General features: G+C 44.1%; 2 protein-coding genes across 4 annotated transcripts; both read left to right on the top strand.

Moving 5' to 3' along the window:
* The first annotated feature begins 3,397 nt into the window (after positions 1-3,397).
* Positions 3,398-8,678, top strand: zpld1b (zona pellucida-like domain containing 1b). 3 transcript variants are annotated; one of them, XM_027011749.3, is made up of 10 exons: positions 3,398-3,503; positions 3,616-3,836; positions 4,222-4,403; positions 4,719-4,791; positions 5,021-5,118; positions 5,441-5,521; positions 6,318-6,489; positions 7,101-7,197; positions 7,312-7,341; positions 7,892-8,678. In XM_027011749.3, the coding sequence occupies exons 1-10, from the start codon at positions 3,398-3,400 to the stop codon at positions 8,050-8,052; spliced, it is 1,221 nt and encodes a 406-aa protein (XP_026867550.2). In that variant the 3' UTR covers positions 8,053-8,678. The 3 variants fall into 3 exon arrangements, with proteins under 3 accessions (XP_026867550.2, XP_081556348.1, XP_081556349.1); XM_081700222.1 differs by having other exon boundaries at positions 7,883-8,678; XM_081700223.1 differs by lacking the exon at positions 5,441-5,521 and having other exon boundaries at positions 7,883-8,678.
* Positions 8,679-9,892: 1,214 nt separating this feature from the next.
* LOC118242508 (zona pellucida-like domain-containing protein 1) lies at positions 9,893-13,233 on the top strand. Its single transcript, XM_035533973.1, is given in 11 exon segments — positions 9,893-9,929; positions 10,129-10,264; positions 10,631-10,711; positions 10,713-10,793; positions 11,011-11,083; positions 11,201-11,335; positions 11,338-11,383; positions 11,685-11,851; positions 12,529-12,569; positions 12,571-12,670; positions 12,994-13,233. Coding segments are annotated over 11 exon segments (1,137 nt in total).
* Positions 13,234-15,536: the final 2,303 nt, after the last annotated feature.

The following is a 15,536-nucleotide window of genomic DNA, read 5'->3' as shown; positions in this document are numbered from 1 at the left end:
CGTGAAACGACTCCACAAGGGGGCGATGGCCCATCAATATGCCAACGTCAAAACACCTGAATAAAGTCACCTATTTATAGAGTACATTAAAAGACAACATGACAAAAGACAATATATATTTAAAGCATAGAAGGCAAAATCTAAAAAATTATCAGATAAAAATAGGAAAGGGCGATAAAACGAGAGTTATATCTGTGCACCCGTGATGTCAGTACACCTGTGTCCTGACAGCCGTGTCTTGTGGGTGCTCTGCTCTATTGAGCAGTTTCCATCACTGGAAACAGGAGAGATCATGTCCCTGTGCAGGGGGAATCTGTACCATTTCCCTTTTCACAGTATAGTTCGGGAACATTCTGGCGGTCACATTCTAACTCAGACATAACAGGTCATTACAGGGAATAAAAGCAGAAATGATACGACTGTAGTCTAGCAATCAATGTGCCACCAGTGAACTGTAGAACCTTGACATCCAGCATTTGATATCTTCTACACAGTAAAGGTTGATGTGGAAGGAGCTGTTATTCCCAGGTGTAACGGTTGGCTGGTCTTCCAGCAGGAGGGACACACCCACTCCTGCTCACACACCTGCCCCGCTCCCAACCACCTACCTACTAATCCCTCTCACTTAGTCCTTGTTTCTACCTCTTACTATTTTAACCCACAGGTCCCCGAGGACAGTGCTGCAGATTAGCGGACTACGCCACGTCCGTTCGCCTTTTGTTTCCTTCGGTCGTTACTTATCTGTGTTTTTGGTTATGGATAATAAAGAGCACCTTCTTTCAGACGCGTCTCTTGCTCGCTCTGTGCCATCACCGTCACATTAGGTCCAACTGTGTTTTGTCCTGTGTAACCATTATGAGAAATGTTATACTTTTAGAGTCGCCATAATCAAGCTGCATCCAAAAATTGCAAACTGCCGTGTTTTGTATTATGCCAAAATAGTACAACATGCCATTTAACATAACTTGCAACAAATGTGTCCAGTGTGTCCAAGCAGTTTGCTCTTGCACTAACGATACAAACTCATAAAACAGCAACAGTAATTTTTACCAAGTAATCTGCCCATAGCATAAGTATTTATCAGCAAGAAGGAAAACAATTTCTGTTAATTTCACTACACAGACTAACTAAAAACTAAAACTAGTTGCAGCCTATTGGTATCCTACTGATTATATACACACAAAATATTCCACAGTGGTTCCATTGTCTCCAATATAAATTAAGATGCTACAGACTGGTAATTCCACTATGATAACTGTTGTGTATGATAACTACTGTGTATGATAACTATTGTGTTTTTCCATCACATTGTTTCAAATGTTCAATAACAGTCTCCCTCAACATAATGTATCTGTTTTAGATTAATCTGCAGCTAAACTATTTTAATTTACACTATAAGAGTAATGATTTTAAAAAGTCTAAATGATTTTTATCAGGTTTATCCAGTAATCCAGTTTAAACATGAATGAGCCTTTCCTTCTGGAATGACCCTTTAGTGTAATAGCACTAAACTAAGGATGAACCAATATATCAGCGAACAACTGGTATCGGATGATAAAAATTCTGAACATCAAAAATGATGAAAGCAGAACCACCAGCCTGTTGGTATCGGTATGATTAGTGGTCAGTAGTTTGACTTGTGAGGTGTGTGACTTGCAGGCAAAAATTTACAATGCAAATTTTATTGCAGCAAACTGTAATTAAACGGTGTATCTTTTCTGTAACAGCAATGTAATGTGGGACTGCTGTAATGTGTAATGGTGAGCGGTAAGGAGGCGGACGCATGTGCGGAGAAGAGCGAGATTTATTAAGGGCAAATCCAGAGTCATAGTCAGAGTAGTCCAGGGTCATATTACCAACGTAGAGATCAAGGGGATACATGATAATCAAGACAAGGGCTAGGATAAATGAAAGCTAGGAAACACAAAGCAAAAGCACATGAAGGCAAACAAGGGAGGCAGACCATGACAAAGACGAGAAAACTCAGGGCTAAGAAACATGAAAACTAGGACACATGGAGAACAAACTTACGGGGATACAGAGACAGGCTTTCAAAAACATTCAGACAATGAACCTAACACACACATTCAAATAAACAATGAACAGACAAGGCCAAGGCCACAAGACAAGGTTTAAATACATGAACTAAACAAGGGACAGTTGTGGAAAATCAACCGAGGGGCGGAGAAAACGAAACTATGGCATGGAATTAAAATACGCAAGACAGGGAAAACACGAGACACGGAAGCTGGGAGGGACTAATCGTGACATAATGGTCCTATAATGTTATATCTGTGTAGCTTTCACTTGGTTTAATTTGCCTGCTTATTTTTGAGTATACTTTCTAAATCATTTACCATGACAAGTGCTGTGCGAACCCTGCACAGGTGCAAGAACACACAGTCACTGGCCCAGAAGGTCATCACACAGGTGGCATTAGTACAGTAGGGGAATGCTTTATGGTTCCAGTTCACGTGTATTTAGGTGAAAGGGAATATTTGACCCCTGTGAAGAGCGAATAAGGACTGTAGCCCACATATATCATTGCAGTCGTATGTAGGCAGAGATTTGACATAACCCAGACGGCAAAATGATTCCAGCCCAGGTCTGGCCCACATGCCGCCCAGATGGGCGCCACATCCTGTCCCAGTTGCCAGATGAGGCCCACGTCAGCCGAAAGTGAAACGCACAACAGATCAGCTTTGTAATGCATGGTTTGTTTTCGCATATTTGGGCCACTGAAAGGCGCTGGCTATATAAATATAACTTCATTCATTCATTCATCAGCAATGTGCATGTGAATACAGCTGCTCCGTGGGTTTCTGTGTTAGCCGTGTTGTAGAGCTGGAGCCACAAGCCCCCGGCATCAACAGCAATCGCACACCCTTCTCAGTGTTCCCCAGCCGGGAGGCATGGAAAATAGCCCCTTCAGTCCCTTCAGTGGCCGATGAAAACATGATTCCCCGCCTCGACCCCCTACCGAGCGCGGACATTAGCAGCTGATGACAGGAGCGGATCGGAGCGTAAAGAGATGAGTGGGAAATCGCCAGGGCTGCTCAGGTTTCCCGTCTGTGAAAAGATTTGTTCAGGGCGCACTGATTTAATGCATTTTCCCATGGGGTGCCGAACAGCTGGTATTGTTAAACTGTTCTGATAACGATGGAGACGCGGGACTGGCCGCGGGACTGGCCGCGGGACCTGTGATGCACTGATTCGCTCACATGCTGCAAGGCAGAGCACATGGGGCTCTGCTGACTCCCCTGTTTCAGCTGACCTGGGTAAGACACGTGAGCTGCATCTTCCACTTTCCACCTGGTGAAACGATGTTCTGGACGGTCTTAACCATCGTGCTCAGTGGGTCAAGTGCCGTCTTTTCTCCTTCTTTCCAGGTGCTGAAATGGAGCTAATATGTATTCTTTTCCTTTTAATAAATGGGATGTCGTTGGCTGTTACACAGTTCAATGGTTATAACTGTGATCCTGCTGTCCACAGCAGATTTCCAGGTGAGGTAATTGCAAGAGCCAAAACTGGCATGTAACTATACTCAGTCCATTTCTCTTTCTACACTATGTGCTTTTGGGGGGGGGCATCCTCTGTTTCCATTTTTCCCCGAAGGTGACCGGGACATCAGTGTGTACTGCGGCGTGCAAACCATCACACTGAAGATCAACTTCTGCCCCGTGCTCTACTCTGGCTACGCTGACAGTGACCTGGCCTTGAACGGTCGCCATGCCGATGTCCACTGCCGAGGCTTCATCAACAACAGCACATTTCCCACGCTGCTGCTTTTCAGTGTCAGCCTGAGTACGCTCGAGGCTTGTGGTAACACACTGGTGGTGAGACACACAACACTGCTGGACGGTACACTGCAGGGTACACCACCCAGCCCAGCAAAAGGACAGAGAATAGTGTTCGAGCAAGTTCCATAGGGTTCCATTAATAGGATAAAAAATAGGGTTCTTTTGGTTTCTTCAGCAGTTGCAAGGCAGTTGTGTGCCCTGAACAAATGTTGTTATTGGTGACATTTGTTTTAATGTGCTAAGAAATTATTTAGCCACTGCTGCTCTTTGGAAGTGAGAAGGATGCATGAATATCTATACTTCAAGAAACGCACGATTTCTGGAAACTCAGTTGCTACCCCAGACTGTATGAGATGATGAAATAACTCTGTTAGCCCATGTTACATTGCATTTGTACATTTAAAGCTGCATTTCTCTACAGGTTTCTGCCATTCAGGGCAACAATGCCTATGGAAATGTGTCCCTGGTCCAGATAGGGAGTATATCAGGCTACATCGACACCCCTGACCCCCCAACTATCATTAGCTACCTGCCTGGCCTCCTGTATAAGTTCAGCTGCAGTTACCCTCTGGAGTACCTGGTGAACAACTCCCAACTGGCATCGTAAGTTCACTCCTCAGTAGTGCACTGCAAAAAAAAAGAGGGTTTTAACTTCAAATGTGAAGTAGTCAAACACAGATTTATAGCGTTTTTTAAGAGTGTGGACTAGAAATTTGTATTCAACATATTACTTGCTCTGTGTGCATTTTTTATGACTGAAAAAGATAAAACTGCTCACTTGTTATTTTAGTCAAACATTTCAAATGTTAAGACCACAGTATTTATGGGGAAGGTTTTTACTGCTATGAGATGACCTCAGACCACATCGTCTTAAAACATTGATGTGCTGTCAATATTATGTATTTTGTGCTTTTCAAGATCATCGGTTGCTATATCAGTCAAAGACAACAACGGCACCTTTGTGAGCACCTTGAGTTTGATTCTTTACAATGTGAGTTTGCATTTGAGTTGTTCACTTGGCACTCAAAACAGTGTCTCTAGCATACAAAGCAGTCTGTGTGGGCATTTTGTGTCATACATTTGTGCAAGATAGTCTGACAGAAATAAAAATATCTAAGGACAATTTGGTTAAAATGGTGTATTACACACATAATATAGCAGTTGTGTGTTGATCTCAGAGGTTAATGTTTTTTTGTGCATGAACTCTGTTTGAATGACAGGATTCATCCTTCAATCAGCAGCTGTCTGTCCCAATGGCTGGACTGCCTCTGAAGACCAGGGTATTTGCTGCAGTCAGGGCTACCAATCTGGACAGGAGGTACTGCCAATTACAGATCTCCATCTTTTAAGATGAGCTTTACCAAGGCCTATAGTCATGAACGACCAGTAACAAGCCGTGGTTTCAACTTTCCATCATAAGAGCCTCTTTAAGACTGGAACTTGTCATTGTGTACAAATGCAATTACCACGATTATCCTGTCCATGATAGTGGTGGAAGGGTAATAAAACATGAGGTGAATACTAGAGACTCTTTGTCACCAGAGCTATTTAGAATCTCCCAGGACTTTTTCCTATTCTACATTAAAAATGTTTGAGCTCAGAGATGTGATTGCCATCAGTAACACAAGTTCTCTTCATAGGTGGAATGTCCTGATGGATTACTGCTACTCCACGCCTTCTGGGAATCCCAACGACGCAACACGCTATGACCTTTTCTTCAGGTAATTTCACCTTCTCCAGCATGATGTATGAAAATGGTGCACATTAACCAGCAGAGAACTCATTACCTGTGTACTGGACCACTCACCATACAAACCTGTCACAATGGCCTTTCACAGAACATTTATGTGTGTGTGTGCGTGCGTGTGTGTGTGTGTGTGTGTGTGTGTGTGTGTGTGTGTGTGTGTGCACATGTGCGTGTATGTGTGTGTGCACATGTGCGTGTATGTGTGTGTGCTTGTGTGCATGTGTGTGTGCGTGTGTGTGTGCATGCGCGTGTGTGCGTGTGTGTGTGCGCACGTGCATGCGTGTGCATGCGTGTGTGTGTGTGTCCGTATGTGTGTGTGTGCATGTGCATGCGTGTGTGTGTGTGCATGTGTGTGTGTGTGTGCGTGTGTGTGTGTGCATGTGTGTGTGTGTGCATGTGCGCGTGTGTGTGCATGTGCGCGTGTGTGTGTGTGTGTACACGTGTGTGTGTACACGTGTGTATGTGTGCATGTGCGTGCATGCGTGTGCGTGCATGCATGTGTGTGTGCGTGTGTGTGTGCATGCGTGTGGGTGCGTGCATGTGCATGCATGCGTGTGTGTGTGTGTGTGCGTGCGCGCGTGTGTGTGTGTGTGTGTGTTATGTGTGTGCGCGTGCGTGCGTGTGTGTGCATGTGTGCGTGCATGTGTGTGCGTGCGTGTGTGTGCATGTGTGTGCGTGTGTGTATGTGTGTGTGTGTGTAATGTGAGATCACTCCTTAACTGATCATGGCTTTTATTTTCATAGTTACACTTTTGTTGAACTTAATGCAGATGCCAAAAAGACCCCCAGACCACTGTTTTCGAGAATGGGAAGAGTCAGTTGGGCCGTTTTGCATTCGAGGTCTTTCGCTTCGTAAAGCACAAAAACCAGAAGATGTCCACTGTGTTCCTGCACTGCGTCACCAAGCTGTGTCGGGAAGATGACTGTGTCATGCTAATGCCGGTAAGGGTCCCGTTTATCCCTAAAAACGCAGAAATATACGCACACGTGTTGCTGTGTGAGTGTCACACACAAGCATTCTAGCAGGCTCAAGCCTCGACACTGCAACACTGCAGTGACAGTGACAGATTGATGGAAGTAATAACCAGGGAGACACTGCACACTTCTTTGAGGGAATTTCAGTCTGGAAGTGATGGTCCAAGGATGAAAGTTCATCCAGTTCTGGCCCTTCAGGAGAAAGGCACTAATTGATTATGGTTATCAGTTAGCTACTGCACAGAAAATACAATTGTTTCCTCTTGCGAATGGCAGAAAATAGTGAGAAATAATCATTTTTAAATGTAGTGTAATACAGCGATACCACTGTCCTTCAACACTACTGTCCTTCAACACTACTGTCCTGCAACACCACTGTCCTTCAACACTACTGTCCTTCAACACCACTGTCCTGCAACACTACTGTCCTTCAACACTACCGTCCTTCAACACCACTGTCCTTCAACACTACTGTCCTTCAACACCACTGTCCTGCAACACTACTCTGCTTCAACAGTACTGCTCTTCTATACCACTGTCCCACAACACTACTGTTCTTCAACACTACTGTTCTTCAGATCTGCGGGAAGAGAAGGAAGAGGGAAGAAAGTGTCTCTCCTGGTCCCTCTCCCGGAGACGCTGTCATAACTGCAGGACCTATTATCACCCGGGGCGGTAGGAGCCCACATATCTCATATATCATGCAGACTTCTGGCCTGAAACCACATAGACCCCTAAAACCTTCTACCTTACTACAATGAACCCCTGGATTTTCTTCTCTCTTTGCAGATGAAACTCCGACCAACAACTCACAGCTTGGTAAGGGCTTGGCGTATCTTTTCTGCGGAAGAGTATTTTGTCCCAAGCTGAAAACCTTGAGCAAAGTACTGTGTGTAGTAAATATCCACTGTGCTAATGCTGGAGAATGCATATATACCGTCAGCTGCGCTAATGGCGTACCTTGCCTTGTCTGTTTTTGCTGGGCGCTGGCAGCTATGTACAAGGCTTTGTTGTGCTTTATTGTGGGAACCTCAGCCTTACTTGATGCATGCTGTGGGTAAGAGGATAATGGAGCAGTCATTTCTTTCACCTTTTCTGATAGCACACCCTCCCCTTTTCTCCCACTCTGAATTCAGTTTATTGGCATGACAATTTACAGCGTTGACAAAGCGTCGTCAAAATGACAAAGTATCCATGTATCAGTTACAATCAAATGTGCACTATATGCAGTACCTACAATTATCAAGAAAAATGGAGACAATAAGTTAAAGTACAAGAAACTGAATAATACATTTATAGCTGAATTCACACATATTCTCTCCTTTTTTCCTTTTCTCTGTCCCTCTCCCACACCTGGCAGCTCTCGCAGGTGGGAGCTCTTTCCAGCTGGACACGGTGGGCAGCGCACTGGTGTCAGGGTTGGTGCTGCTGGGATTCATCAGCCTGGGCTTCTTCCTCCTGTCTGTCCGGCTGCTGCGGAGGGCCAGCCCCGCCACCCTGACCGCAACCTGCAACCCCAGCTTCAAATGACCATCTCCCTCCTTTTCCCACCTGCGTTCCCTTCGTGGAGCTCAGACACCACCGAACTCTTCCAGTGAACTCACGTGAGCTGCGCTTTGAACTCAAATTTGGTATTGCTTCAAGTGTCCCCCCTCTGTCTAGTCTTTTCCTTTTAAAATCCCAGCATGTTATATTGAGATGTTTTTCAGGGTCTCTGATCTGTTAAATAAATTGGCGGAGTTGCTTGAGTTCTTTCTTTTCAAATTAATTGTATGATTTTGTTTGTGTATGTCCAAACTGGAAGTGTATGCCTGTGCTAGTGTAATAATATATGTATCATGCAAATGATATTGTGGTCTAATGCAAAATGTATTTTAGGTACAAACTATTGCCATTGTTAAATGGTATTATTTACTGATTGTTATTTTTTTGTATGAGATCTGCATTGACCTATCATAAGCATATCTCCTATAAACACATCAGATTTAATTATTTTTGTTTCTTCTAATGATCTTCCCGAATCAGATTAACACTGAACTTTCCGCATATAAAAACTTTGAATGCATTTCAGTGGGTGGGGGGTGGACCCCTCTGATCCCTGGAGATGTCGATGGAGACAGAAACGCCCAAGCAGATGCACGTGCTTGTGTCCCACTGTATCGCTCGAGATCGTGTAGAACCGCGGCTTTAATGAGGCTTTACACCCATTCAAACCCCGACAACTGTTCAGAAAAAAACATCACTGTGGGTTTTTTTTTTTAATGAAAGTTATTATTGCATTAAAGTTGTTTAGAAAACAAACCCTTTCCCCCGCTTGTTCTTATTGCACAACCCGAAGAACGGCACGTCGACCTCACGTGCGCTTCGATCTTAACTGCACATGTGATAACCATACAAGTATGTCTGGATGTCTGAAATGGTTCCGGTGTTTTGTACCTTTTTTACAATGTCTTTCCAAAAGCTGAAAACAAACCCCAGCGCTGTGGTTTGGACATTAGCAGCACGTGCTCCTTCCCAGGGGGGTCGGCTAACAGGCTCGTATTACACTCCAGCCCTGCGAGCTTAATTTCACTTTCAAAATTTAAAAAAGCCCATAATACGGATTCCCAGTCACTTGGAGATGGATAGTGTTTTAAACTGTCAGAAATGCAAAAAGCAACTTTCAGTATTTTCTGATGTAGTTTCATTATTATAGTTCTATTCCAAGTACCCAACATCTAATTTTTAAAAGGCAGTTTCCATGCACCACTAGAAACAGGTGCTTGGTTAGAGTCTGACAACTTGTTTGTGTGTTTGTGAGCTCTGACAGTTTCCTTCCAAAATAGGCCTATGGCAGGTGTCACTGTAGAACGCACATATTTATATCCATTACCAAAAAGAGTACATATCTAGTTTATTAAATTACATATTTGTACACAACATTTGCACATACATAGTTCATAAAATGACATATTTGCATGCAACATTTGCATGTACCTAGTTCATAAAATTGTATATTTGCATGCAGTGAAAACGCAGTGTACATAGCATACATTCAGTGACAAGGTCAGGGGTTATTGTGGTTTCTCAGTGATGGTGACGCATTAAGTTGAAACTCAACACAGTTTATTTGCCTCTGTCCACGGTACCGTGTACTCAAAAGTGAATTGTTCAAATGCAACCCAAGCAACCGTGTAAAATGAAAATGACCTTGTTTTTTGACCAATGTCAGGGAAGTGTTGTGAACAGAAGAAAATTCCACATATATGTAAAATCAGACTGATACTAATGGGATTTAACACAGCAGTCTGGATAGCCGTAGAACAAGACTGGGAATTCTCTGGATATAATAGAGTTTCTCCCAGGTGCAGAGGAAGGTCAAATAGACGAAATGGCTTTCCACAGCCTCTTTATCCCTGTTATACTTGGTAGAGGTCACCTTGCTCTCACTCTCGCTGAATGTGGGCCCTACGCCAGGCGTCCATGCGTGTCGTTATTTATCTAATTCGTCACTTTATTTACGTCACTCTTCTGAATAAATAGATATAGATTTTAGTAATGTGGTGATAGTTTGACGGCATCTTAACCATTTAACCATTGTTATCCTTCTTTTGCTTATATTGTCAGCTTACACAGACACTCCGGTGCAGTGTGGAGCTCAATCTATCGACCTGGCCATCCAGATTTGTCCTGTTCTTTACACAGGATATAACGAGAACCTGCGGACTTTGAAACAAATAACGGGCGTTTCGGGTTGTCAAGGGTAGACGATCACCTCCGTGACTTCGTGACTCCTCCGGTCGTAAGATCCGGTTCCCCACTCAGGCGGACCCGTGCGGTAGATGAGTCGGGTGTTGACTAATATGTCCTTCACAACTTGGTACAGCAGAGGACGCTACTGTCCTTTTTTTATTCAGACGTTACAGCAGCGCAGGGCTGTTTGTTTGAATATATAGATCTGTACGTGTCCTTAGAGTTTACAGCGGAAAATAACGGAAATGGGAGGCTACATGTATAGAGACTGAAAAATACCCTCACACAAAAATCAAAGAGTCCGTCAACTTTCACTCAATCTGCTTTCGAAGATGAAAGCCATTTTAAAAACTGTTTTGTGTGTTCTTTTTTCCAGGCTTGTTCTGAGTGCTCCGGGCTCTGGCGCTTCCTCAGACGTGTCCAGTACTCAGACGCTCAGCATTACTGGCCAGGTTCAGGTTCAGCAACGCACAGCTGAAGTATTTGCACTCATGTTCCTATCCACTTGAACACCTGATGAACAACACACAGGTTGATGTGTAAGAAAAGCCACAGTTAATAATACGCAAAGACATGTTTGTTTATGTTAATTAGAATTACTGCATCATTTACTGAAGTCTAGGAAAAGCCACAAAGAGTTTCATGTTCAGACTAGATATTGCGGGCCGTAGCTGTATAATCTGTAATTATCAGTGCACAGCTACAGGTGATCAGATGGCCACTGCTCGGATGTGAGCTCTCTACCGCCCCCTGCAGGTAATCCACCTCCATTGCAGTGAGGGACAACAACGGGACATTCATCAGCACACTGAGCCTGCGGCTCTTCAAAGCAAATCACCCTCAGGGGTCTGAAGTTCTCATTGAAACCCAATACGTGTGTTTGGCATCACCACAATGCTTTAGTCTTTAGCAACAAATGACCGTTTTTGCTTTTTGTTTTCTGCAGGACAGCAACTACACCCTGCGTTTGATTATCCCTCCTCGGGGTGTTGATCTGAGAACTGACATTTGTGTTCAGGTCATCGTTGCAAACCTCTCAACAGAGTATAACGTGCTGTTGGAGAGATGCTTCACCTCCATCTCTCCCCACAACCATCCAACTCCACCTTTCTTAATCTTTTTGTCTCATAATCCAATGAAAAATGAAACATATGGAATTGAGTCAGATCATATTTCCAAGTCTTGCTGGTGTGTTTGGCTTGTATTAAGTCCAGCTATTCATATCTCTGTGCTACAGAGTGATGTCTGAACAGCACTGTCGCGATTCAGTGTTCCAACACATGCTCTTCTGTTGACCTACTTAAAGGGGCTGATTTCATTGCTGTACCTATGTACACTCTTTACTCCTACATACACTCCTATGTACACTCCTTTGTGCACTTCTATGCACACTCCTTTGTGCACTCCTATGTGCATTTTTTTTCCAACACGTCGGAAGGACCAGCACACCACCGTGACAGAGAACGGCCAGTCCCAGCGTGCCCACTTCAGCTTCCCGGCTTTCCGCTTCACCGAGTATCAGAAGCAGATGGTGTCCACCTACCACCTCCACTGTGTCGTCAGGCTGTGTGAGCACAGCACCTGCAGGGAGTTCAGGGTGACACGCCACACTCTCTACCCTGCTCTCTCTCACCCTCTCATCCTCTCTCTCTCATTCACTCTCACCCTCTCATCCTCTCTCTCTCATTCACTCTCACCCTCTCATTCACTCTCACCCTCTCATCCTCCCTCTCTCATTCACTCTCACCCTCTCATCCTCTCTCTCTCATTCACTCTCTCTCATTCACTCTCTCCCTCTCATCCTCTCTCTCCCTCTCATTCGCTCTCTCTCTCCCTCTCATTCATTCTCTCTCCCTCTCATTCGCTCTCTCTCCCTCTCATTCATTCTCTCTCTCTCTCATTCACTCTCTCTCTCCCTCTCATCCTCTCTCTCTCTCTCATTCACTCTCAAGTACTGGAGATCATGAGATTTTAGCCCTAAGATCCAAATCCAGTCCTGTTCTGTTCTGTTTCTCTACTAATGATTAGCAGAAAGTTTGAGCTGTGCAACTGTTTGGCCTGTGTGTCATCATTCCTGACTGCCAGGCAAAGGAAGAATCTTCAGTATCTCACCCCTTGAAGACAGCCCCACAGTTTCACCACTGTTTCTTAGTCAGGCCTTTTTGAGGCATTTCTGAAAGCATTAGTCTTTGGCTTTAGTGTGTCTACTGAAACAGAGTTGGTTCGTGTCTTCGTGAGTGTGTTTGTGCCTGTGGCTCTTCCTGCACTCTGCAGCAGTGGAGGAGACGGAGGTGTGAGAAGGCAACACTGCGGGTAAGATAGCATCTCAGATTCCATGTTCATCGCCTCCTTGGCCATCCTGACATGAGCACCATCATGTATGTCCAGCAGGTTTCATTCAGCTCGATTCAGTTCAGTTAAGCCACAGAGATGTGAGTCTAGACTCCATCACTAAACTTCCCTTTATGCAATGGGAAGAAACCTTCATCACAGATTGACTGCAGCGGCTGCGCTTACAATTCTTTTGTTTATTCTTTCAGCCCTTGTCTCCAGCACGTTTTATTCACATAATTCATTTATTTCTTAGACCAATGAGTGCCCCCAAGCAGTCTGGGTAACAGCAGTGTGTGTGTGTGTGTGTGTGTGTGTGTGTGTGTGTGTGTGTGTGTGTGTGTGTGTGTGTGTGTGTGTGTGTGTGTGTGTGTGTGTGTGTGTGAGCGCAGCAGCACAGGCTATCAGCGGGAGCAGCATGTCCATGCTGCTACAGTGGGACTGGGCATCGCTGTGGTTACCCTCATCCTAGTGAGCATGATTACTATAGATTCAGGATGTCCTGCTAATCGACAATGGGGAGGGAGTGGCTTCCTGCAGGATGTCCAGATGGTACAGGACACCTGGACTACACCCTGGAGCGTGACCTTGCGTGGAAACAGCCTTGATAATCACCTACAGGTCCATGCAAAGAGAACAGACAGATGAGTAAATGAGCAATTATAGAGTCTCTTCATTTCAGATGTGGTTCTTGAGTTAACCAAGTCCTTAACTCTGGATAGGGAGGAGCAGTGTCCCAGATGACCTTAAGGCAAAAGTTCAAATAGGGGTTTTGTTTGTTTGTTTGCTTTAAAGCATCTAAAGATGCTGCATTCAGTGACTTCTTTTAAAACATCTTTTTTATAAAACCTACAACCTTCGTCCACTCAAAGGTTTCCATGTGTTTGTTATTTGGGGTTGTTTGGGCTTTTTGGACTTGTGCACAGGTAGTGTTGTTTACTAGGAGCAGAGAGCTGTTAGAATGTGTGCATGCTCCCAGCTTGTGAGTATATGCATGAATTCAAACGCAGCTCCTGAAGTATCATCGCACATGGCAATGAACAGAGCACTTTACTATAAGTACAATTACTCTTTAAAAAGATCTCTGTGAGCTTCCTTCTGAAGATGTGAGTCTGGTGTATATAAAATAGTTAAAGTTTTGCTTTTACTGTCGTCTACAAACTCTTTTGATCATTGTGAGTCTTTCCGATGCAGTTCTGTTGAAACAGTAGCTAAATAATTCTGTGTGAAAATGCTGTTATAAATTCAGACTTCCCCTGTATTCATTCAAATTTTATTTTGATTATGAATTTTCCTTTGAGATGGAAGCTGCTTTGTGAAGTGGTTGGTATGTACGCGTTTCTCCACGAACTGGTAAGGTAATGAAAGAAAACGTTAGCACTGAGACAACTGCCCGGCGACCTCGTCTTTTCGTGTACGTCGTTGTTCATTGCAATTAATGGCAGCAGGGTCTTGAAAGTCGAGAATGGGCGACGTCCCCTGAGTGTTCCGCCGTAGACCGGGTCGTCACGCCTGTGAAACTGACCAGTAGGAGGCGCCTTAACATTTCTCTAGGATTCAGGTCATTATCAACACGCACTGGTCGTTTCTTATCTGACTAAAGTAGTTGGTACTGGTGGCGCTGGTGGCACTGGGACTAAATGTAGACTAATCAGTTATTCATAACAGGCTTTCTTAGTTCTGAATATCCTTTTTTTGTACAAGACCTTACAAATGTTTTAAGAGCAATACTCTGCTTGCCGTTATGTGTTCAACCTTTGTTTGTTTGTTTATTTGTTTGTTGTCATTTAGAACATGTTACATTTGTCAGCGACGCAACAGTTACATTTTTTTTCAGCGCTGTACGGGCGTGGGAGGCCAGGACACCCGCGGAGGCTTGCACGTGCCATCTCCTCGTTACATGACAAACGATCGCGCTGCTATTAATGAGTAGATCTGAGGGGGATATATCGGTCATTATCATAAAGATCATCATTGCTTATTAGAAATGCAGACTGTTAATGAAGACGGAATAAATGCATGCGTGGAACGACCAGCTAATTAACTCATGGCAGACAGCTATGCTAGGTGTGGCTTGTTTCATTTCATAGCGCGACACATTATTGGTGAGCCGGTTGGTTAGTTTTCTGTCCTTGATGAGATTGGTGCAGTATATTATACTAGATAGGACGGCCTGTGTATGACACTGGAAGAGTTACGCTAAAAGGGTCTTTAACGGCACTTGAGCTGCCTTCCTTGTGCATGATTGGTGAGAGCTGTAATACAGCTGTTGCTGTTCTCCGCGAGGATGCGGATTTATTGTAATTTAATGCATTTTTCGATAAGGGAATTTTATTAGACGCTAAATTGTAGTATGGGGTTAATCTGGTTGATGAAGTGCATATACCGCAAGTGGTAGTGATGTCATTTTCTAGAGAAATCTTAAAATGACCAACCAAGAAAGGAATAGTATCAAATATTGATGCCCTGTCCAGCAGAAGGGAGTTCTGACACATTCAGCTTCAGGAGATCAAGATGAGAACATAAGCACTGTGCGAAACATCTTGTATATTCAATTGTAGTCAGCATGGCCTGATCGTGCAGCCCCACAGAGGGCTTGTCATACGGCATGTTCTGACCCAGGCCGTGGAACAGCGTGTACAATTGAAAACATTGAAGTTACTACTGCAGGTCCGCCTGACACATGGACAGTTCATAATCGTTTTGTTCTACCTCCATGTGCTACCCCTTCCCAGTGCTCTAGAGGCAGTCATTCTTCTCTCAGGGGGGGACAGTGGACACTGGGGAACTGAGGAGCTTGACAGACCCTCTGCAGTCAGCCAATGAAGGTAGACAGTCGTGTCAAACAGGTTCATGGGATTTATTTATTTTATTTTATTTATTTATTTCGGATGTGCGGGTTTCTTGGTGAAATAAATAAAAAAGAAAAGTTTTCTCTCATGTCTCTTTCG

Source organism: Electrophorus electricus, chromosome 17 (assembly GCF_041902795.1).
Source record: "Electrophorus electricus isolate QZ-2024a chromosome 17, ASM4190279v1, whole genome shotgun sequence".
In the NCBI taxonomy this organism is placed as follows: Eukaryota; Metazoa; Chordata; class Actinopteri; order Gymnotiformes; family Gymnotidae; genus Electrophorus; species Electrophorus electricus.
This window is presented reverse-complemented; position numbering and strand designations above follow the sequence as displayed.